Source organism: Ceratotherium simum, chromosome 11 (genome assembly GCF_057802395.1).
Source record: "Ceratotherium simum simum isolate JZ-2026a chromosome 11, ASM5780239v1, whole genome shotgun sequence".
In the NCBI taxonomy this organism is placed as follows: domain Eukaryota; kingdom Metazoa; phylum Chordata; class Mammalia; order Perissodactyla; family Rhinocerotidae; genus Ceratotherium; species Ceratotherium simum.
In genome coordinates, this window is record NC_141910.1 from 63,734,988 (window position 1) to 63,760,983 (window position 25,996).

At 38.5% G+C, this 25,996-nt stretch overlaps 1 protein-coding gene across 2 annotated transcripts in view; it reads left to right on the plus strand.

The window, feature by feature from the left end:
* NBAS (NBAS subunit of NRZ tethering complex) overlaps window positions 1-25,996 on the plus strand; it is a 331,461-nt gene that overhangs the window by 237,994 nt on the left and 67,471 nt on the right. For both annotated transcript variants that reach the window (XM_087437126.1, XM_087437127.1), the window contains 2 exons: window positions 2,326-2,576; window positions 3,598-3,932. In XM_087437126.1, the coding sequence (XP_087293252.1) occupies window positions 2,326-2,576; window positions 3,598-3,932 (586 nt within the window). The remainder of the gene's footprint in view (window positions 1-2,325; window positions 2,577-3,597; window positions 3,933-25,996) is intronic.

Sequence of the window (25,996 nt, forward strand, 5' to 3'; positions counted from 1 at the left end):
GAGAACACTTTTATTGCTGCTGAGAGAGAACTAATGTCTGTGTTATAGAAAGAATCCTGTTTTTGAAATGGTTAATGTGGGCGTTTGACCTTCATCAGTGAATGGCTACTTTGTGATAAAGTGCACAGAACACACATTGAGTCCAGACAGATCTGGATGCTTTGTCTTAGGCAAGTCACGTAACCTCTCTGACGGCAGTTTCTCATCTGTAAGTTGTAGTTACCTAGATTTAATTTACCTAGCATAGTAATCAGCATAATAAGTGCAAGTTGTTTTCCCTCCTCCATTGGGCATGTTGTTTTGCCTGCAGATCTTTCTCAATATGAATCATCTTAATGGGGTTGCACAGCTTCTTATTTACTTCTCCACTACATTATTTTCAGACTTCATTTTGCAGATTATGAGGGAACATCAGAAATTCTGTGAGTCACTTTGATGGACCACTGTGTGTATAATATCTTTCAGAGATGACATTGCGTATTTTGAATAGTGATGGTATAAAGAGTATTTTCAACCAGCCATCTATTTATACTACTCTTTCTTGCACAGGCTTTGTGCTTTCTTGTCTTGTTCACATTATTTTTGCTTCATTCCTTTCTACAATGCCAAGCTCAGGTACTACTTCATTAAGCTTTCTGTTATTATTGATACCTGCCTGCTCTGAAGTCATAGCTTTACTGAACCTACTCTTAAGTGGAATATACTTGCGTGCACTTTGTCAGCCCATCCCATTATTTTGCATTGTTGTTTAACTCTAAGTATTTATAACTCGACCAGATTTTCAAACCGCTGGATGAGAGCTCTATGTTATAGATCTTTATATGCTCCCCAGTGCTGAGCACAGTGCCTTGTCCATAGAGGACGCCTGAGTTTTTGTTCATCCACTAATCTATTTGGCAGTCATAAGACACGTGTTGAACGTTTCCTTTATACCACACACTGGTGCTTGGAACTGAGAAACTAGAGATAAAGAAGATGTGGTATTGCCTTTGCCACAAGTCGTACATAGCCTAGTGAGGGAGACAGACAAGGTAATAAATAGTTAAAGCGTGTCATGAGGAGGCGACCAGGGACATTTTTATATATGGGAATATTTTTGTAAATGTTTGACTTGTATCTTAATAGAAAAATAGGGAAGTGAAAATTAAAAGAGCATTTTAAAATTACTTTGATATTTTGACTTTATAGATTGCTGCTGTTATCCCAGGTATTATCATACTCTTATAAAAATTTTAAAATATAATTTGTATTAACTTTATCTATATAAATGAAAAGCATGTCTTGGCACTTTCTAAAAGTGGGAATTCCAATAAACAGGGTATCATATTTCGGAGGTGTTGCCTTTAAACTATATGAAATCTAGCTTTGATACTACCAAAGCTCTCACTTACTGCCCCCAGATACTTTCAGTGCTATTGCTGAGAGCCCTGGAAATTGGGCATTCCTGTTAGTGCCAAGGGCTGCCTGAAGGACTCTTAAAATTAGACAGTTTGAAGCTCATCCTGCGTGGGGCGTCAGGATTACACTGGGCTGGAGGCACTATGTTCTGCCCAGGGAGAAGCATAAGAACAAAATTAAGCCCTCCTCCCCTTCACCCAAAAAAATACAAACTGATCAACCAAACAAAACTCCTTTAAATTTTTTTTCCCAACAGTTTAACCTTAAATGACTTTTTACATTGCGTTATAGAGACATCTAATAAGTCAAGATGAAAATATTAACACATGCATTTTATTCAGATAGTATTCATTACTAGAGATAATTCAAGTGAAAGTGCAAATATCTATTCTTTCCTATTTTAATTTTATTTAAACACAGTATCAAATGTGGGTCTACTGGATATTAATTCAAGGCTATTGGATGTAAAACTTATGCTTAAAAGTTGGGGTTGTTTCTTTCCCTCACCATCTCCTATATTCTTGAAATAGTAGGGTAGTCTACATTTCTGTAATGAAGCTGAGATTTGAAATTTTTCTTGTGACATAAGTAAATAATGCCTAGTGGAAACTGACAAATCTGGGTTCATTTCCTAGCTATGTTAAGCATTGAGCAACTCTCCCCGCCACAGGAATGTGAAATAATGCCTACTTCACAGGCTTGCTGTACTCACACAAGATAACATGAAAATTGTATAGTAAGAAGGTGTTTAACATGTTTGTTTCTCTTTATATAAACTACCTGCATCCTGGTGGTTTACTATCTTTGATTAGACAGGAAAAAGGGACTTGTAAGAAGTAGCCTTTCTTCCTGGGTTTAAAAAGAAAAAGCATGTTGTTTAATAAAGGAACCAAATCTTAACACAATTTCTTTGTCTTTTAATTTCAGTTTATCCACAGTAGAAATTGAAAATCGAGCCCAAGCCCTTCATCTCTTTGAGACTTTGAAGACTGATCCTGAAGCCTTTCACGAGCGTATGGTCAAGTATATCTACCCCACTCTTGGTGGCTTTGACCATGGAAGGCTGCTGTATTATTTCACTCTTCTAGAAAACTGTGGCTACGCAGATTTTGGGAAATATGCCATTAAACCAGAAACCCATATTCGGCTGCTGAAGAAATTTAAGATAGTTGCATCAGGTAAGATGATCATTTCCTTGCTTGAACTCATTCTTTAAATTAAATCCATGGATTAATTTTCTGCACACAATCATATTCATGCATTGTGGCTAGCATAGATCTGAAACCGCAGGATTTTGATGCTAATTGACTTTAGTTGTTATCTTTCCAACTCTTTCACTTACTGTTGAAGGAATTAAATACCAGAAAAACTGAGAAACCTATTGAAAGTCACGCAGTGACTTATAGTAGACTTGGTAGTACTAAAATCCAAAGTTTTTGACTAATGCCTCAGAGGTCTTTTCCCTACTCCCATTGGTTATATTTAATCTATACAAATGACAAGGCTGAGACACTTTACAATAGGCAATTTGGCAGAATTTGACTTCAGTAGAGCCTATATGTTTTAAGTTTTTATGGAACCCTTAAAATAGGCCTTTGAATCTTTGATAAATTGTGGAAATTTTAGAATGGTGTCTGTGTATCTTTATGCTCATATCTAAGAAATTAAACACATCAATATCTCTCAAATATGTATGATGCTTGTCTTTGACAAGGCACTTTCAAATCTGTATTCATTTGATATTCCTAATAATTGTGAGAATTTACTTCAGTTTATCAATGGTTTACTGAGTAATCAAATTAGACGCTGGACTAGACAGAGGATGAGGAGGAAGATTCAATCTCTGCCTTCAAGTAGTTGATGAGATGCCAGATGAATAACAAATGAATATAATGCAGTTTGGTGGGTGCACTGAGAGAGGGATTGAAGAAGTGAGGAGATGTGATTTCCAGTGCACAAATGAGGAAACTGAGGCACACAGAAGTTGAATGACCTGTCAAGGATTGCACAGTTGATTAAGTTGCAGGCTGGGACTAGAACTCAGATCCACTGATCTATCTAATTGATGAACTAAACTATCTACTCTAATTGGTAGATAAATCTTTTCCTTCAGCCATCCAGAGTGCTGTATGTGTGTTCGAAAGATCCTGTATGTTTATGTTTAAATGAACTATTCTCTTTTTATTTTCTTTCCAATAGGTCTTAATTACAAAAAGCTAACAGATGAAAATATAAATCCTCTTGAAGCATTGGAGCCAGTTCTTTCAAGTCAAAATATCTTATCTATTTCCAAACTTGTTCCCAAAATCCCTGAAAGGGATGGACGGATGCTTTCCCCAAGCTCTCTGTACACCATCTGGTTACAAAAGTTGTTCTGGAATGGAGACCCTCACCTTATTAAACAAGTCCCGGCGTCCTCTCCAGAGTGGCTTCATGCCTATGATGTCTGCATGAAGTACTTTGATCGCCTCCACCCGGGTGACCTCATCACTGTGGTGGATGCAGTTACATTTTCTCCAAAAGCTGTGACCAAGGTAACCAAAAAGACTTTAAAGTAGATTGAATGCTTTAGAAGAAATGAAAATTGCTCTTAATATTCTGTAGATTTTGTTTTTATTTCTTTTCTTGAAATGAGGAATACTTACATGTTTGGCACGTTAGTTTTTTGCCAAGCATGAAGTGTTTTAATTGGGAAATGCTTTTCATCTATCACAGATGTGCAAGTAGTCTGAATCAGACTTGACTGTTCTCATATACATATACATTTTGTACATGTTACAGTTCTCATAATTTGTCATTTTATAGTAAATATCCCATCCTGTTCTTTCCAAGTGACAAGTGGAAAGAACCTCCAGTCCCCAGCCCACATTACCTGCATTCGGAGCCAGGCTAACAGCTTAGCTGTGGTTACATTGAGCCCTTAAACAATTTCACATGAATACCACGTGTTATATGAGTTGGTGATAGAATTTTCCATAGGAGTGGAGTCTAGGTTGCATTTTCCGATGTCTACTCCATGCTCCAGTCTGAGCCCTTTAACTAGCCTCTAATTCCTGCTCTCTATCCTTCAGCAATGTATAGTTTCAATCAGAATAGATAATGTGGGTCCTTCTCCTCTCCTTCTTGCCCTCTCACCCAGACATCACTGTTAAAGGTGTGTGAATTTCTCACTACTTGGACCCAAGGCATTATCTCTCTTAGAAAATCTCCCAGCCTCTGGTCTCAGCTGCTGAGCTGTATTGCCTTTAGAACTTCCTTTTCGTCTTCTCTTGCCCAGCAAATTTCCCTCAAGTTGGCAAGTCTGCCCAGTACCCTAACCCAAGTATTTTTATTCGAGCTAATATTATCCTGAAAATTGAGTGTAAAGGCTGAGAACTCAAGTCGTTCATTTGGAGGTTGGCATAGGTAGAGGTTCAAACATCTACGGGAAATATTAGTTTTAACTAGCTCGCTAGATTAATAGCTACATATAACCAAGGACTTCATTTCCTTATTATTGTAACTTAAGTTGCTTAGTTAATAACTTGGTTTTAAACTTTACATCCACTGCTATAAAAATGAGATAATCATTTTTGTTGTTTTCAAGGAAGAAAATAAGGATGATATTAAAGGGAGATAGCATGATATTTTTTAAAAAAACACAAGGTTGGAGTCATATAAACCTGGCTTTGAACTCTGAACCTGCCACTTATCAGCTCTGTGGTTTAGCCTCAGGCATCTTTGTTAGAATTTGCCTCCTTGAGGCAGAGGCTGTGGCTGAGTAATCTGTGAAGTAGATAATATTATTACCCAAATTTTAATAGGTGAGGAAATTGAGGTTCAACAAAGGTAACTTGATAATAGGGGAGCCACAATTTGAACTCATGGAGGCTTATTCCAGGGCCTTTGCTCTTAACCCCTGAACTGTACTATTTCTAGGAAGTCGCAGACCAAGCCACTAGAGTCAAGGGACCTGGAGCCATTCTAGGAACTGTGGGAGAGCAGTGGGACCAGAGGCCCCGAGCATTTTCAGTTCAAGTGGAGCAGCCTGCCATGCGATGTGTCCAGAGCAGGGCTGAGTCTAGATGAGGAAGGCCAGGCAGGAACCTGGCAAAGTATGGGAAAAGACAAGAGTCCAGCAAACATTGGTTTCGAATCTCCAAGAAGGAGAAGAGGTTCAAAGTCCAAGTAGGTATTAGCAATGCAGGAAGTATGTATTGAAGGGAAGGGACTAAACCGAGTGGGGACTTGAAATCCAAGGAAATGGCTCTAGAGCTGGGAACTGTGAATTGGCTGAAGGAGCTAGTCAAGCAAACAGACCAGCCAGGAGGACTCTGTTTCCCTCCCCGCAGGCTGAAGGAGATTTTAAATATTTTATGTGAGGGCAGGAACAAAGCCCAGCATAGCCAGCTGAGGCCATTTGCTAATTGTGAGCATGTAGATGGACTGGACAGTTCTAGACTTTCCAACAGCAATTATTTACTCATGATTAAACTTGAGACTTGGATGTAGAGTCCACGCAGCATTTAGTTATTTATGATGTTTTAAGTCAGGCGATTTTCAATTATAACACTTTCTCATTACCTTAGTTTCTAATGTTATACCTTTAAAGTGTCCTCCAACCACTTGAAAATGTATGACACAATTGTTTGTACACATATGTGCATTTTTCCTGAGGAAAAGATGCATAGCTGACCCAAGAAGGATTGAGTGAGTTAATTATGGTATTGCTTTCTCTTAGTTCAGATGGTGTAATCTTCAGCAAGATATTCTTTATTGTAAACTATCTCAAGGGGTGTTTTTCTCGAGTCAGGTAAGGTATAGAAAAGTGAGACATACATTTAAAATTAATTTTACGTTTTTAGTCTAGCTTTGTATTTTTCCTCATTTTATTAATTTTAAACTTTTAATTTTCCATCAGAGAGGAAAAGTATAAAGTTTAGATACAGTGCATATTTGTAATCATCCGATGCTGTCCTAGAGAGAGAGAATATAAAATTCAAATTGAAATACAACCCACACATGTCAGAGGACACATTTGGAAAAGGAAATGCAGCTGGCTTTGGCCAAATTTGCAAAGCACCAGATGTTCCCACAGCTTGTATATGATGTTAAAAATGTAAAATAAGTGTATACTATTCATATATAGTGTGCAGTTTTCAAATGTGTACCCACCTTTAATGCAGAACCAAACTTTTGGAAAGAAGTGGTGAACTAATTCTGTAGTGCATAACAAGAACGGTAAACAATTGTTCATATACTAGAAATCTGACAGGAATATCCCCAAAGCTTGAATTTAGTACCCATTCCATGATAAAATAAACCAGAGAAGGATCTTTGCCCTCATGATAATAGTCTATTCAGTTGCCATTTGCGTTGGCAGAATTCTTAGAAATTCCAGGGGAAATATTGACAAGACGGTATTATGTCATGTAGGCAGATTAAATTTGCATGGCATTTGAGGTGATAACTATGCAGAAGGGAAAAGAATAGAAACATTTAAAGCACATTTGCCGGCCCAGTGGTATAGTGGTTAAGTTCGTGCACTCTGCTTTGGCGGCCCTGGGTTTGCACGTTTGGATCCTGGGTGTGGACCTACACACCGCTCATCGAGCCATGCCGTGGTGGCGTCCCACATACAAAATAGAGGAAGATTGGCACAGATGTTAGCTCAGAGCCAATCTTCCTCACCAAAAAAAAAATAAAGTGCGTTTGCTCTAAATCTAAATTGTTTTGTTTGGGTTGAGTCAGGTTAGCCTTGCTCTGCTATTTCTTTTCCAATTCAGCTATTAGAAACATTTTTGTAGAAGGGACAGAGAGCAAGTTACTGGGTTAGAAATTGAGGAAAATGGTCAAAGAAGTGGAAATGCAGGTCAAAACAGTATTTGCTTGGTTCAGACATGATGTGGTTAGATAAGGGGGAGCTTAAATGTAATCTCAGCCTTCTTGTTTTTTACTTCCCATTCACCTTCAATTGCTGGTATAGCTGCATCCGTAAATGAGGATATGGAGAATCCTCCTCTCACTTATGACATGCTACCCAGAAGTTTGTCAGGATCCTTCTGTAAAAGCCCCAGGTAATCAGAGAATTAGAAGAGGCCTTCTAGTATCCTGCCCAGGGCTTTTCAACCTGGAATTGGATAGACACTTACTCGCCCCCCCAAATGTACCCTCTGTTCCAGCTCCCACCATTTGTTTCTGATGAGAACATGCTGTCTCCTTTGGGTTAGAACAGAAAAATATTTAGAACCTCTTCTCTAATCTGACCTCTGACCTTCAAGCATCATTTCTATTGATAATTCAGCTATAACTCCTCATATATATATATAAGGCATCTTTCTTTGGGCTCCTTATAGTTCCCACTTTTTGGTCCTGCCTTCTGGAGCCATGAAAACCACATAAGGGCACCTCTTTTTCATATTATGACTGTTCAAATTCTTGAAGTAAGCTACTGTTTTCTCCCTTATCCTGTTGTCCAGACTATTTGACATAAAAATCTAGAAGAATAAATTTATCTTAAAAACCATGATGTGAACCTAGAAATAAAATTTATTTCATAAGTTTAAGTCTCAATCAAAAGGCTGCATTGTAGCTATAACTTTAGGGTCTTCACAGTGCTAATATTATTTTTTTAACTAAGGATGCAGCGCATTTTTCACCATAATGAGCAATCAGTGTCTGAAACCTATGTAAAAATGTTCGGATAATGCATATTACCTGATTGTATGGCATGATACATGACTTTCTGGTGCATAACTTAAATGCATATTATGTAGATTCAGATTGAATCACTAAGTATTTAGGCATTAGCTATGTGCCGTATATAATATTACTTGTTGTTGGTGACATTAAGATGTAAAAGACATTCCTGTAAGAAACTTAAAATGAAGGTTTTTTCTCTACAGTAAAATTATTTTAATTGAGAATTACACTCCCCATTGAATTAGAAATTCTTTGAGGGTAGATAATAGTGTCTTTTCTCTCTAATTCTTTAGTTACTAGCACAGTATAAAGTAGGTACTCCTTAAGTGATTATCCTTAAGTGATTATTTAGATAATTATCACAGATTGGTGATTCTTAAAACTTTCGATCTCTGGATGCATTAACATTCTTGAAAATTATTGAGGACCCTAAAGAACTTTTCTTTATTAAGTTTATAATCATTGATATCTATCATATTGGAAGTTAAAATCAAGAAATTTTAGAAATATTAATTCATTTAAAACTACCAATAATGGCCCCATTATAGGTTGACATGAATAGTATATTTTAATGGAAAATAACTGTATTTCCAAAAGAAAAAAAATTAATGAAAGAATGACAGTGTTTTACATTTACATGTCTGACTTAATAGAACACAGCTGGATTCTCATATGTGTTTCTGTGTTCAGTCTTTGTTGTTTTGGTTGAAGTAACTGAAGAAAATCTAGCCTTAGACAGATATCAGGTTGGAAAAGGGAGGAGTGCTTTAATAGTCTAAAATGTGGGGTTCTTCTTTGATACTACACTGAAACTCAACAAGTGATAGATACTTAAAAGACTAGTTGCAATGTGGAGTTTGAAATCATATCATTGAACTTTTTGTACTTTATTACATTAAAACCATTGGTCTAGATTGAATGGATCTTTTACCCCTGTATGGTTTGTAATATAATGCCTTAGGTATTTGGAAGATAGTGGTCCACTGACATGCAGATCATCCAGATGTTGATGCATTGCATTATACAATATCAACAAAATCGTATGCATTAATATGAACACTTACCTCAGCAGCTGAGTCTTTAAGGATTGGAACTTACACTGTCAAGCTCATGGTAGTGGATATAGGTTTTCCAAAATTCCATTTTTTTGCTTGAAAGCTCGAATTTTATCATTGGCAACAAATACTGTGAGTTATTTTCCTTGAAGTGACAGGCTCACTTTGGAGAAAACGTCTGCCAGATTTCCAAGTCTGAGTAACCGTAGTTTGTTTAGTTGTTCTTTCAAGCAGAAGTGGTAATGCGTGCAGAAAGCAGCTACGCCAGCTCGTGATTCAATCACGCAACGCTTTTTCCTTCTATACTTCAGTGTACAGTGAAGTCCTTACGTGTCTCTCAGTTGTTCGCACAGTATTAAAAACATATGCACTCAAATGGTGGAGATTTAATAAAATTAATAATTTTTGCTCTTTCATCAAGAGCATTCTTAAGTGAAAATTCTAGTGACGAACACAGTGACTCTTGGTATAGTTTGGTGCCACTCCTCTGATTTTTGCTAAGTCCCCACAGTGATATCCAGCATTGCTTTTTTACCATCATGCAAATATCAATATGGTGAAAAAAGATAAGTAATGTCTTAGTGTCATAAAAATAATTTTTTTGTTTGTGAGGAAGATTAGCCCTGAGCTAACATCTGTTGCCAATCCTCCTCTTTTTTTTGCTGAGGAATATTGGCCTTGAGCTAACATGTGTGCCCATCTTCCTCTGCTTTATATGGGACACTGCCACAGCATGGCTTGGCAAGCGGTGCGTGGGTCTGTGCCTGGCATCTGAACCTGCAAATCCCAGATCACCGAAGTAGAGTGCACGCAGTTAACCACTAGGCCACAGGGCTGGCCCTCATAGAAATAATTTTGACTTTGCAGACCCCTTGAAAGTGTCTTGGACTCTTGTGGTTTGTGGATCAACTTTCCAGATGTGGAAGTGTTATAAATAATTTGAAAATATGAGATGGAATATGTGCATGGTAATGTCATTATATCACCCTTTGAATTTATGAACTGTGCAATATTTTTTCTTTGTACAAGTTTTAGCCTTTACAATTTTTTTAGCTAACACATTTATCTTCTGTTGTTAATAAAGCTTAACAGGGAGTTCTCTGGGAGAGACATATAAGAAAAGAGAAGGGGCTCAGAATAAGGGTACAGCTCCTAAGGGACCCTCCTTAAACCTTACATGCTCAACCCTGTTCCCAGGCCAGGATATCAGATCAGAGAAGAGGTGATTTTTTCCAGAGCCTATTTGCAGTAGGGTTTGAGGGTAATGCTTAATCATAGTTCTTCCCCTCCTTCACTCACTTTTTGAATTCAGAAAGGTGAAAATAAATATTAGCAATAAATAAATATTAATAACTGTTGTTGGAAGAGCTAGGATTGGAGAGTATGGCCTGGATCTACAGCCCGGTAGTCTCTCTCTCATGTTCACATTTGTTTGAAACTTGACTAGTTAGAGCTACTCCAGAAAATAATTCTAGAAAGAAGCCAAGAATGAGTACATACTGTGGACAGGCAGGGTGCAGACACGGAGTAGCTACACTGCACATGGCTTTTAAGTCAGTTCTCATCCTGTGGGGAAGAGTATGGAGCACAGGGAGAGAGATGCCAGAAATGTTGTTTCTGTAGTTTCTGTCTGTTGGTTGGAGTGAAAGTTTTCTCCTCATAATGGAAAGATGAGGAGTGGGCAATGGGCTTTTGGTTCCCTTAGTAATTAGGCTTAACTACGAAACCTCTTGCCAATGAGGGGAGAAAGGAGTCTGGGCTCTATCAGGACCTGGTCCTGAGGCCACTCCTCTCATACATACAAGTCTTATGTTGTGTCCTCCTGAGCAGTTCAGCTTCTGCCTCCGCAAAGCTCTGAAATAGGTTAGAAGAGTACATTCTTCTGACTCCCTGTAGACTAGGCCCCAAATGCCTCTATTCTATTTCCCATTTCAGATTTTGCCCAAATGGATTGATGATTAAAACTCATCAAAGTTAAGAAATGAACTTAAATGAGAGTAGAAAACATGCTAAGTGTTACAGGTCAGTAACTTTAAAATGGCCCAAATTTAAATTCCCGTTATTAAATTCTCAGGGAGAAATTGACATCCTAAAAATCACATCCTCTTACTCTTTTAGTTAAAGTTCAATTGCATCAAAATTCAAAAGTCGTGAGTTCAACGAAAATGAAGTCCATAGATTATTTTTCCTGGTTTCTGCTCTGACTTAGCCAGAGATGTCTGATTTAGGTGTCTGCATAATAGTAGGTTCCTTCAGCAGAATATACCTTCTTTCACTTGAATAGTATAGCTTGTTCAGCAAATCCGAAGTTAAATTAATCCCACCTCAAATTTTTCGTGCATCTCATTTTTAAAAACTCTAAAAGAACAATAGAAAAAAATAAAATCATTTCAGCATTTGCTCCATAGCGGTGCAATTTAGAAAACTCAAGCAAATTACCAGCCCTGAAACAGTCAGACAAGTGAAACAAGATTCCTTGAATCCTGTTCTTAGTTCAATTCCAATACACGTTCCTGGAATGCTGGCTCGGTGGTGTGGAGGGAAGGAGAGTAGACAGAGAAAACCTTACTAGGTTTAGCTTTGCAGGATATCAGGTCAAGCCAGTTGTCCAGAGATTGGTTGAGAAAGTCTCCCATCAAGAGGTTAACTGTGGCATATGTTCACCATGGAGGAAGGAAAATATATCCATCCATGCTGTCTCTTTTCTGAGACCGATTTATTTTACATGTCCCTGTCTGTAGTCACTCTGCCTTTTCCATTTCTCCCATTTAAGCCCTGCATTGCTCTCACTTAAGTGTCGCAGTGGCTACTGTGACTGCCTTGTTGCTTTTGAATCCCTTTTGTCTTAGAAACCTGTTTCCTTGGGAAGTTCGCCACTCATGCCGACATTCGTTTTGGCTGAAAACCACCCTTAGTAGATCTCTGAACTGAAATCACTGTAGATGCTTTTGAAACCTGTGCTGCTAAAGGCCTAGAGAGGACCACTACCTTTGCTTGGTGCTCATCCCTGAATTTTATGCTTGTGTTACTTCTGGGGGAATAGAAATATTTCTGTCATATCTTTGGGGTTTGATAGGGAAAAAGCAGTAATAACATACCATCTTCAAGTTATAATCAGTTATGAGAGAACAGTCAGGTAGATGAAAATCAAAATATCAGCTTTATTGTGGGTAGAATTGGAATGGCGAATGTGGCTTGATTCTCCACATCAGCCTTCCTCATACTACTCCTTGTACCAGATCTTCAGACAACCTGCCAAGCCCATGGTTAGATCTGCAGAACAATGTGCCTTCTCAGAAGGGCTGTCTGCCAACTTGATTTCCATTCATGGGACCCGGAGAGGTGGCCTGTAGATCAGTGCTGCCCAATAAAACTACAATGTGAACTACATGTGGAATTTGAAGTTTTGTAGAGTCATGTTAAGAAAAGTAAAACAAAATAGGTGAAATTGGCGTATTATCATTTCAATATGTAACCAATATAAAAAATATTAGAGATACTTTATTTTTTTAAATGTATACCCTTTGAAATCCAGTGTATACTTACAGTGCATATCAATTTCAGACTAGTGACATTTCAAATGCTCAGTAGCCACCTGAGTGTATTGGACAGATATACTTTTCTGGAACCAAAGTCTGGGCCTGACCCACAAATGTTTACCACTGGAAGGACAAGAGCAGAAGAAAAGTATGCTCTCCTCGGTCAGGCAAATATCAAAAAGAAAGGGAAAAGACTAGCTACCCGTAATCACCTTCTCCCCATGTCATCCCATGTCACTCCTCCTCTCTGGGGAGTGAAAGGGTGAAGAGAGAAGCAGAATTTACCTTCTTGGGGCTCACAGGAGAACTTCCTGCTTAATGGGCCAAGGTAGGAACTCCAAAGAAGGAGGAAATGCTTCCTGCCACACTCACTCAAATGGATGTCAAGCTAACAATAAAATATAAGACCTTAGAACTTATCTCTCAGCTATAGAAATCACTGCCCATGCTATATAATAATGGTAATAATAGCTACCATTTATTGTTCATGATTATATACCAGGCACTGGCTCAACACTTTATCTTATCTCTAGTAATCATCACAACAGCCCTGCGAGATAGCTGTTATGTCTCAGTTTAGAAATGAGTAAACTGAAGGTTAGAGGTTAAGTAATTTGTTCAAGGTCAGAAACAAGTTAGTAGCTGAGCCAGAATTCCAATCCTAGTCTTATCTGCTCAATGTTAGAGGTCTTCAGCAAATGATAATCCTTGTCTTCCTTAGACAGGAGCCCACTATTTACCGAGGCAACCTATTCTTTTATTGGATACATTTGTTATTCTCTTAGATGCAGTCCACATCTGCCTGTTTGATCTGTCCTCCTTTCTGTAACTATAAAGCTGTAGAGCCAGTTCCTCCTCACCTGACTGCTCTTTGGGTGCTGGAATAAATTATATATACCATGTATCCCCCAAGACTTTATATCCCCATTTCTTCTTGATTCCTCAAATAACCTGGATTCCATGTGTTTCAATTTTAATCACCTTCTCCTTGACACAGTTTATTTTATATGTGTTCCTCCTTAGGAAAAAAATTCCCTCTGTGTATTAGTTTTCTTGTGCGATTGTAACTATTTACCACAAACCTAGTGGCTTAAACACAAATTTACTGTCTTACACTTCTATAGGTTAGAAGTCAGGCAGGGGTTTCACTGGGCTAAAATCAAGATGTCAGTAGAGCTGCATTGCTTTCTGGAGGCTCTAGGGGAGAATCCATTTCTTTGCCTTTTCCATTGTCTGGAGGCTGCCCTCATTCCTTAGCTCAAGGCCCCTCCTGTATCTTCAAAGCCAGTAACATTACATCTCTCAGACCCTTCTGTCTGCACATCTTTTTCTCTGACCAAAGCCAGGAAAGGTTCTTACTTTTAAGGATTTCTGTAATGAGATTGGAGCCTATGTGGGTAATCCAGGGCAAGTTCCTCATCTCAGGTCCATACTGTTAATCACATCTACGAAGTCTCTGCCAGGTAAGGTAACATATTCAGCAATTTCAAGGATTAGATTGTAGACGTCTTTGGGAACTATAATTCTGCCCCACCTATACCTTTATATATAATAAGGTTTTAGAGACTTTATCAGCTTTATAAGGCTTTATAATAAGGTTTTATAAAGAAAAGCACTGAAGTTAAAACCAAATAGAAAAATGGTAAAAATCATTGAAAAATATTTAACTCGAAGCTGAAATCTACTGTCATCATACATACATATTTTTGTTTATCTGTAAGTGAATGGATTTTAGTTTATTCAAGGTATAATATTTTTACTTTAAAGCCAAATAAACTATATGCATCTCTATTTTTAATTACTGATGTATGTGTATATATTGATCTTTATATATACTTATTGGAGTATATATTACAGCAGTGAATGAAGATCTTTAAATCATCGTGATTTTTTAAGTTGAAAGGATGTATATCTAATCCACTGCATTTCTGAAGCTCCTGTTCCTAAGAGGAAAGTGTTATACTCATATATTTTTTTAAGACTTTATATTTTTAGAGCAGTTTCAGGTTTACAGCAAAATTTAGAGGAAGGTACAAAGAGTTCCCGTATGCCCTCAGCCCCTATACATGCATAGTCTCCCCCATCAGCAACACACCAGAAGGTGTATTTGTTATAATTGCTGAACCTATATGGACACATCATAATGACCCAAAGTCATAGTTTACCTTAGGATTCACTCTTGGTGTTGTACATTCTGTGCCTTTGGACAAATGTATAATGACGTGTATCTATCTCTCCGTCATTATAATATCATAGAGAATATTTTCACTGCCCTAAAAATCCTCTGTGCTCTGCCTATTCATTCTCCACCCCCAAACCCTGTCAGCTACTGATCTTTTTACTGTCTCTGTAGTTTTGCCATTTCCAGGATGTTATATAGTTGGAATCACACACTATGTGGTCTTTTCAGATTGGCTTCTTTCACTTAGTAATATACATTTCAGGTTCCTTTATGTCTTGTCATGGCTTGCTAGTTTATTTCTTTTTAGTGCTGAGTAATATTCCATTGTCTGGATGTACCACAGTTTATCCATTCACCTACTAAGAAATATCTTGGTCACATCGAAGTTTTGGCAGTTATGAACCAAACTACTATAAATATTCATGTGCAGGTTTTATGTGGAAATAAGTTTTCAACTCCTTTGGGTAAATACCAAGGAGCACAATTGCTGGATTGTATGGTAAGAGCATGTTTAGTTTCGTAGGAAACCACTAAACTGTCTTCCCAGGTGGTTGTACCATTTTTCATTCCCACCAGCAATGAATGAAAGTTCCTGTTGCTTCACATCCTCACCAGCATTTGATGTTGTCACTGTTCTGGAATTTGGTCGTTCTAATAATTCTAATAGGTGTGTACTGGTATCTCCTTGTTGTTTTAATTTGCATTTCCCTGAGGGTATATGATGTGGACATCTTTTTATATGCTTATTTACCATCTGTATATCTTCTTTGGTGAGGTGTCTATTAAGGTCTTTGGCCCATTTTTTAATCAGGTTGTTTTGTTTTTTTATTGTTTTAAGAGTTCTTTGTAGATTTTGTAAAGTCCTTTATCAAATGTGTCTTTTACAAATATTTTCTCCCAGACTGTGGCTTGTCTCTCATTCTCTTTGCATTTCTTTCACAGAGCAAGTTTTTAATTTTAATGAAATCTAGCCATCAATTATGTCTTTCACAGATGCTACCTTTGATATTGTATCTAAAAACTCATAGCCGTACCCAAGGGCATCTAGATTTTCTCTTATGTAATCTTTCTGGGAGTTTTATAATTTTGTGTTTTATGTTTAGGTCTATGATCCATTTTGAGTTAATTTTTGTGAAGGATGTAAGGTCTGTGTCTGGATTCATTTTTTTGTATGTGGATGGCCAGTTGTTCCAGCACCATTTGTTGAAACGACTGTCTTTGCTCCACTGTATTTCCTTTGCTGCTTTCTCAAAAATCAGTTGACTGTATTTATGTGGGGGCATACTCATATGTTAGCCACTTTCCCCCCTAAATTTTATGGTGTTCGTTGTTGCTATTTTATAGCCATACTAAACTAGACTATGAAAGTGTTATAAAATATTTACTGTGTTATAAAAAATTTACTTAGTATTGTAAGATGACTAAATATTAACTCATAACTTTTTTTTCTTAATCTCATAATAAGTATTTTCCCCATTGATCTCTCGTTTTGGGGTAGTTATCATTTGACTACTTTGATTCTAAACTGATTCACGCCAAATACATTTAGAAAATGTTTATGTGAGCACCTTTTCATTGCCATTGTTCTAGGTACTATAAAAAAATAAGATTGCCAAGCTCGTTGCCCTTGAGAAGCTCATAGGTGATTGGAGCAAATGTATGCATGCGTATCAAATGACTTATAATTTATTATAAGAATTACTATTTAAGGATATTAGTAAAGGCTGTGTCTACAAAGGAGGACATAATCAATAAATATTTATTGATTGCCTTCTGTGTTCCAAGCATATATTTGCTAATAATGATACCCAATAAGGATTATTTCAGGGTTTTTAAATGTGCAGTGTACACTACTCTTATCTGACTTTCAGCTAGCCTGAGTGTATTATTATAGCCATAAACATTATCCTTCCATTCTTGTTCTTGAATGCCTTTGCTTTTAAGGAACTATTTTCTTCTGTTTTCCAAGGTGAGAGTTTAGTTTGATAAGCATATCCTATCTTGACAAAAATACAAAAAGCCAGGAGCTTAGGAGATAAGCATAGAAGAGCAAATCTAACAGGGAGTTGTTTTTCCCAATATGACTGTCAAAGACACAGAATAAATGGAAACAGAATACTTGAAGGCTAGAGAATGCATACTTGATATAATGTAACTTGATATAATATAATTTAGTCATAAATAAATAACATATAGACGGTCTTGAGAAAAATGACCTTCTGTTACAAGACTAAAGAAAGGAAAGGTTTTACATGGTATTTACACTTCCAGAGTTGGTTATTTGTTCTCCTTGCCTTTTTCCATTTATTAAAAGTAAAAAATCCATAAGTTTTTAGAGAAGTCAATCTGATTTTCCCATTTGGCTTAGGATCTTCCTGTTTTCAAGTATGCATCATTGGTTAATTTGTTCATTCATTGAACAAATATTTATTGAGTGCTGGAGAAGACAGCCTCCAAGATGGCCCTTAATGATCCCTACCTTCCAGTCTTTAATCCCTTGTGTAATCCCCTCCCCTAGAGTGTGGGCTGGACTTATTGATTTACCTCTAATGAAAAGAATATAGCAAAAACAAGGGGATGCCACTTACAAAATTAGGTTACAGAAAGACGGGGGCTTCCTTCTTGGGTGCTGTCTCTTGGGTCACTCACTCTTGGGTTCTGTAGCTTCCATGTTGTGAAGAGCCCCCATGGCAAGAGAGCAAGGCTGCTAATAACCATGTGAGGAAGTATGGAAGTGGATATCCTCCTGCCACCCAACCAAGTTGTCAGATGAAACCACAATCCTGGCCAATGGTTTGATTGTTACCTCATGAGAGACCTTAATCCAGAGGCATCTACCTAAGCCACACCCACATACATGATTCCCAGAAACTATGAGATTATAAATGTTTGAAGCTTCTAAATTTGGGTAATTTGTTATACAACAGTGGAAAATCAGTATTAGTGCCTGCTACATACCAGGAATTACTCTCAGTGCTAGGTATATAGCACTAAACGGAATAGACAAACATCTCTGATCTGAGGGACCAGACACTAGGGAAAGGTGGAAACCAGACAATAAACAAAAATGATTAAGTTCAGACATGTGAAATGATAATAAATAACAAGTGAAAAATAAACCTGGGAAGGACTCAGGAGTGCAAGACAGCAGGACTGTTGCAATTTAAAATAAGATGGTGAGGGTCTGGCTCAGTGGCGCAAGCGGTTAAGTGCGCGCACTCCGCTGTGGCGGCCCAGGGTTCGCCGGTTCAGATCCCGGGCGCGCACCGACGCACTGCTTGTCGAGCCATGCTGTGGCGGCATCCCATATAAAGTAGAGGAAGATGGGCACGGATGTTAGCTCAGGGCCAGTCTTCCTCAGAAAAAAGAGGACGATTGGCATCATATGTTAGCTCAGGGCTGATCTTCCTCACAAAAAAAAATTAAAAATAAGTAAATAAATAAGATGGTCAAAGAAGACCTCACTGAGAAAGTAACATCTGAGCAAAGACCTTAAGGAAGTAAGGAAGTAAGGCAGCAACAACGGGCCATTGAAGGAGGGGAAGAGAGGTAGCATTTGAGTGCCTGGTATGTGCCAGGTGCTGCACATGCATTACCTCATTAACTCTTCATAACAACCAAGTGGGACCGATGATGCCACCCCTGGTTTATGGGTCAGAAAACTTAGGCTCAGAGAAGTTAAGGGGCTTACCCTAGACTGCTAGCCTATAACTGACAGAACCAGGATTTGAACCTAAGTCTGTCATGTTCTGAAACCTTGTTCTAAACATGCTGTTTATACAAAAACTGTAGCTCTGTTTTACAAATTCATTTTTACTTGTTCACTGTACTTTAATCTGATTTTCATCTGATAACATCATGTCTGTAGAGGCTAGCAGGGCAGCTGGAGGACAGTCATTAGAAATACAAAACTGAGGTGGTTCTGTAGGGGCAGCAACCTAGAAGTGGCTCCATGAGTAAAGCATTTGAAAGCATAAATTGGCATGGCCTGGGGATCAGCCTCAACTTTCCTAGTACTCCATAGGTCTTATTTGTAAATATATGCATGGCTCAGAATGGAACTGTGCATTGGGCATGGGGTTAGCAGTGAATGAAGCTCAGGGACTGAAGAAAGGATGTTCACATGTTTGTCTTTTCTAGGGCAAATGTACCAGTGCGCTCCATGCTTTAGAATTATGTGATAATTTGGTTCTTTCACACTGTAAGGAACCCCCATACCCTGGTTACTTCAGTTAATGGGGTGTTATAGTAAGAATAGCAAGGTGTCAACACTGAGAATATGAGTGAAAGGAAGCCATCTCAGGGAGCAAGGCTTCCCAAACAACTGACAAGTCATGACGTGAAGGCGTGAACCTGCTCACTCCGGCTTCCTCCCCACACACTCTCACATTCACTCACACATTTGCTCACATTAAAATTTCCCCAGAGAGGAACCTCTTTGGTTGTGTGTAACTATCCAGTGTAGAGCAGCCTTGTAGGACAGAGCTCTGAACCACTCCACAGGTCGTTGTCCAGCCTCTAAATGGTTGCCTTGGGCTGTAGTACTAGTCCCAGGTCCCATCAGCCATGGTCAGATTTTGAAGAGGTTTGTTGCCAAGCAGATAGCCTGTTTTTAATGGGCCCTTTCTGGCTGCTTCCTCAACAAAGGATTGTGGATATAGCATTCACTCTGAATGTTGTGACCTGTAGAAGTCTAAGAATTGACCCTTAAATGGCTGTCAGTGTCACCCTATAATAATAAGGGGAATTAATGTTTCCTTCCAAAAATCTGTCATAGTCATCCAGGCGGCACCTGAATACTGGTCTAGATTAACCAGTTTCCTCCATTTACCCCTTCACATCCAGTCTTCAAAACAGATACTAGAAGAGAATATTTACTGTAATGTTACTCTGTGAATTGTCCTTCCAGCTCTGTGAAGTAAATACATTTATCACCATTTTAACAGAAAGAAAATAAAAGCTCGAAGAAGTTAAATGACTGCTCCAGTGTCTTACTAGCTGGAAATAACCAAGTCAGGACTCACGTATGGGCCTGCTCCCCAAGTCTTGCTTACCACTATCTCCCTTGCCTGCAAAATTTGGCTGCAGAAACCCATCTGGGATGATCATGATTATTGGCTTGACTGGCAAGCTGAAATCTCATTCTCTGTTTGTGCTTGGAAAATTATTTCAAATTGGCCAAGGTAATAATTTAGTAAGAGAGATTGAAAATTGGCCCAAAGACCATGTGTACGGTCCAATCATAAATGATAATGCCCCTACTGCCGAGGAGGAGTCTGGCAGGACACTGAGCTGTAGCATGTTTCTGCAGCCCTTGCAGGCCTCTTCATTAATAAGTGCAAGAAGGGGTGTGCTCTCCTTCCTGTGAAGTATGTGGGCTCTAAACCCACAGCGGGTGGAAATCTTGGGGAAGACAGAGGAATAAACAATCTCAGAAGAATGTGCAGCAAATACCAAAGCGTATTTTAACATGAAAAAAGCAGTAGGGAAAAGGAGTCTGAAAATAACCTCCCTATTGAAATGCTCTTCCCTCTGGCAGACTTCACAGTTCTGAGCTGTTTATGGTTTATTGTTCCACCGAAACTCTTCAGTGACGTGGACTTCCGTTACTCCTGCATTCTTTGTTCATCCGGTCAACTGCCTCCTCTCATTTAAGTACATTTTAAACTTATGAATAGATTTATCTTTTAATTGCTATTTTATAAATACTTTATCTAGCCTGTGTGGCAAAGGAATTTGTAATGAAAAGCCATGCCCTCTCCTCTCAGCCTGTGCCTACTGCCTTTTCAAGTATTGGTACCCAAAGGAAGATCCTTGTGTAATTGCAGCCATCTCAGGATGCCAGTTGTTTTTGGCTACTTGACAGCCAGGGGGAACTCTTCATAGATGAAGATGGTAAACAAACAAATTAATGAAAGATTCATAATTGATACGACAGATGATTCATGATGTGAAAGAAGGAAGGTAGAATGGTTAATAGTTGAGTTGATGGGATCAGGGAGATAACCAGGAAAGCCCCTATAGTAAAAGAGATATTTGAGCTGAATCTTAATAAATGAGGATATTTGTCATGAGTACCACAGAGGGAAAGATTAGAAGGGGAGGAACATTCCAGACAGATTTAGCAGTTTTATACAGGCATGAAATAATCTGGTACCTTCAGTTAACTACAAGAAATATGGTATAAATGAAAGTGTAGTAAGGAGGCTAGAGAGATAAAGAAGGGTCCAGTAATGAAAACTCTCATACACCTGGCTAAAGGGTTTAGACTTTAACCTGGGCGTGGATCAATTAGACATAAATTTTAAGCCAAGTGGTGACATTGTTAGATTTTCTCTTTAGAAAGATCACTTTGGTGATGATTGGAGAAAGGAACAGAAGGCACCAGCCTGGAGACGGGGAAACTCCACTGGGAAGGCCATTGCAATGTCTTGTGGGAGGTGATGATGGATCAACTGAGGCATCAACACGAAACTCATGCGATTTGTGATCATTACTGTAGCACAGGCATGTGTGCTGTATTTTGTTTTCATAATGCATTTTTATAAACATCCTTTGAGGAAATTCCACATTTTTTCCACTGAATCACCTAGCAAAGTTCCTTAATCATAATATACCCAGATTTTTGTCCAGTAAACCTGGTCTGATGAGGGATTTTTAATGCTTTCTGTATGTGTAAAAGACTATGAAGGATTGATGCCACTGACCAGCAGATGCTAAAAATTCTCATGAGGAGAACAGAGCAAAATAATTTTAAATTAACAGTGACGCAGGACAATCTAGGAAATATCATATGGTAATATTGTGGCCCCTCAACATGTTGAATTGAATTAAACTGAATCTTGCTAGATCTGAGACACATTATAAGTTTTTTTTTTGTGAGGAAGATCAGCCCTGAGCCAACATGTGTTGCCAATCCTCCTCTTTTTGCTGAGGAAGACTAGCCCTGGGCTAGCATCCATGTCCATCTTTCTCTACTTTATATGGGATGCAGCCACTGCATGGCTTGACAAGTGGTGCGTCGGTCCACACCTGGGATTGAACCTGCGAACCCCGGGCCGCTGCAGTGGAGTGTGCAAACTTAACCGCTACACCACTGGGCCGGCCCCCCGTTGTAAGTTCTTTTAATGGTTTCATGGTGATGGAGAAAGAGACAGGTTTATGGTCAGACCTTCCTGAGTTCCCATCCAGCTTGACCTTGGGAAAATTACTCTATCTTTTGCATTTTCTCCTCTATATAATGGGAATGATAATCTCTACTATATAAATATAGATTAATTTGAGAATGTTTTAGACACAAGTAAAAATCCAATTAAATTGGCTTAACTGACCAGAATGTTTACTGGCTCATGTAACTCAAAGGTCCAGAGGTGGGGCTGACTTCAGGGTTGGCTGATTCTTCGGCGAGTGGTCATCAAGGAGCCATAACACCCGTTTATGGTGTTAGCTTCATCTTAAGGTTCTTTGCTTTAGGATGATGACTGGCAGTAATTGGGGCTACATTGCTTCCTAATTCACATCCAGCCAGGCAGAGTGAGAGAGCTCCCCACACCAAATGAAAATTCTAAGCTTTCTGCTGATGCGATCACCCCAGAACCAATCCCTGTGGCCCCTGGATGCTGGTACTGATTAGCTTTGGCCTCGATTACCTGAACTAATCCTATGGTGAGAGGGATGAGATCAGGACTAAGTCCTGGAGCAGCACTGAGTCAGTCCTACACAAACCGTGTGGTCAGCTCCTAGTAGACATGGCATTGAGTGGATGGAAGGGAGATGGCCACAATATCTGAACACGTTCCATGAATAACTGTTGTTTATTAAATATAAATAACTGTTTATTAAATAAAGGTATTTATAAAGCTCTTGGTGCAAGCAGGTACTCAGTATTGGTCAGTACCTGCTTTTCTTTATCCCTGTTCCTATTTTATTATTACCTATAAGGTCAAAAAATTACACTTGAATTTCTTTCAGCCCAATTCCAAAAATCCAGCAACAGTTTAGTTAGCTTTTGAATGACCCTTAGTAGTTTTAAGTGTTGGGATAAGAACTGGGTTTCATATTTACACTTGGTTTTCATATAAATTTGTTGATCTACTTAAAATGATGTTAATAGTAACAATTTGTGTTGTATATCACATGCATGCATATGATATGAGAAGATTTTTAGTGGAAAATGTGAATGAATGTTTTCAGATTTTGTTGAAACCTGTATATGCACAACAACAATGGATAGGAGTATTGGTTACTGATTGTAGTAACATTTCATCTCATTTCTGACATTCTTGTTCCTCTCTGTTAAGATAAAGGTGACCTTCAAGCTGTTGAAAAACTTGAATATGTTAGCTTATGTCACTGCTGAAAGTGAATAGTAAAAAAGATAGGTCCATTTACACTTTGCCAAAGAATAATAATATTTCCGTGGTTATTGTATAAGGGGAAAGGCCAAGATAAAGGGACTTCTGTGTCCTGCATCATTCATTTTTATTATATAAGCAATTGTTAGCTAAAGCAAAAGAGCCAAATTATGTTGGTTTTTTGTTAAGTATGTAATTGAATGTAACAAAACATGCATTCTTATTTTTGTGTTTGAATATCTAATTATTTTAAAGCAAATTTTTTAAAACTTCTCAATTTTCATTTTCTGTTGCAAAATATTTAAGATAGTTTCATAATATTTTGTATCTACAATTTAAAAACAGTGCTTAAAATGCTCTACTAAGCACTAAAAATAAAAAATGAATAAGATGTAAGTCCTGCTTTGATGGACCTCATGTAGTGAGGAAAGTAGACATAGAAATAAAGCATATGGGCAACATTCAGTGGCAGCTCAGAGAGACATGAACTGTTAGGCTGTTAGTGAAAACGTAATGTGATTTCTTTTTTAATGAAGTCAATTAAATCTAACTTAGATAATTTGATACCTCATTTGTAGCCCCGATGTTTGCTGGCCCCTGCAAGTCATCTTGTCATGATTGGAGTAGATTTATTTGCAGGTGTTTTACAAACTATAAGTTATAACCCATTAGTGAGTCCAAACAAAAAAGAGCACTAGGCTATAGATTAAAATAGAAAATATCAGAATGTATCTCACCACAATAGGGGTTGTATTGTTTCATGAAACTTTTGTTTGCTTTTGATATATGCATATATGTATATACATATATTGTGATATGGAGTTTTAATATACAATGTATTTCTTAATATGGGTCTTGGACTAAGAAATTTGGAAGCTGCTGGGTCAACTGGCAGGCCCCTGTCTACATACATCAGAGGAAGTGCATATTCCGGCCGCTAACACAAGACAGAATATTGGTGTCTTAGTGCTGTGGCATATATTGTTTAATTCTGAAACTACTGTCTTCTCTCAACCTGCCGCTCAACCTGTCTAGACTCTCCAGTGACCTCCTGATTGTGCTTCAGGCTCCAGCCCCAGTTGCCAGCTCTGGCCATATCCCACATTCACCAGCAGCCAATTGGTTGGGTCTCTCAGAAGCTTAAAGTCCCCGGAGTTTGCAGTATTGGCTCACACACTTCCATTGCCATTAGAATCAACCAGGAGAACCTTGTGTAAAACACAGGTTTCTTTCCACCAATGCCAGTGCCTTCCCCAACCGCAGAGGTTAGGTCAGTAAGTCTAACAAGGGCTCAGGAATTTGCATTTTTGAAGTAGTGCTCAGGTGATTTCAATAAAGGTGGTCTAAATATCACATTTCAGGGATACAGTGCTCCAAAGCAGTGGACTTAAAACTTTTTTACTCATGTACTTAAGAGAATTTAAAATCACTTGGTTATCCTCTCACATACTTGACGTACACTTAGTCTATTGGGGCTACTCTAACAAAATGCCACAGACTACGTGGCTTATAAACAACAGAAATTTATTGCTCATAATTCTGGAGGCTGGAAGTCTGAGAGAAAGGCGCCAGCATGGTTGAGTTCTGGTGAGGGCCCTCTTCCTGGTTCCTAGCCAGCACCTTCTTGCTGTGTCCTCACATAGCGGAAGGGGCTAGAGATCTCTCTGGAGCCTCTTTTATAAGGCACTAATCCCATTCCCATGACTTCAGCATCTCCCAAAGGCCCCACCTACTAATACCATCACCTTTTGGGGTTAGGATTTCAGCATGTGAATTTTAGGGGGACACACACATTCAGACCATATCACTTGACATTAAAATTTTTTGTCATAATTTTAAATGGTTACAAAGGATGATATAATTTCCAATATTTTAAATATTGACATTTAAAGTAAAACTGTTACATAGCTCTGTTTGTATCCAGGGTAATCTATATTAGCATAGCGATTTGATATCTACCACTGTCCCTTTAAAAAGTACAAAAACAACCCCTTCTTAGCAGTTAGAAAAGTTGCATCTTTCCTTTTTCTCAAACTATTTCTACTGTTTCTTTTGTCAGGGAAAATAAAGCCAGACTTTAGTTAAAGGAGGTAAAGAGAGATTTTATTTAGAGATAACTACTGCAGCAGGGAAGGGAGTCTGCAGAAACCGAGTTCAACTTTGCCCAAACAAAAGGCGGGAGACTGCTTAAATGCTGGGGTGTGCTAATGGAAAGGACCTGGAGGGCACTGCAGGGGGGCTCCATGTGGCTAGGCCCTCTGGGTCTGCCAATTGACGCTTATCTGGAAGAGAAACAAACTTCTCTATCTTTATGACAGAGATGGTTGTGCAAGTTCAGCCCACTAAAGTTAAGCCCTTACCCCTCTCACAGGGACTGGGAGCAAGAGCTTTCTCCTTAAATGTTTGCATTTCAAAGAGACAGCTCCTAGGTCCTTGAGGAGACAGTTCTGGGTGGTAGAATACTTACATCTCAAAGGGGCAGAGAAAGGATTTATAATTGCAGCTTTCTAAAGTAACTGCTCTAAGAGGTGGTGCAGGGGGTTATGGGCCCATCACCAGGTTTTGGCTGAACAAACAGTAAATTCTACTGGCAGCGTGGAGCTTTCTCAGGCAGGCATTTTAAGAGGGACTCTGGTCATCCTAGAGACATGGCCTTAAACTGCTAGAAGTCAAGCTAGAGTTTGGTCTCTTAGTGAAGGAGTTTGGACAGAGCCATTTTGTGCCAAGAGTTTTTGCAGTTTCCTTTCATGTAATTTTATCAAATACAGTGGTTTTATGCTTAAAAGT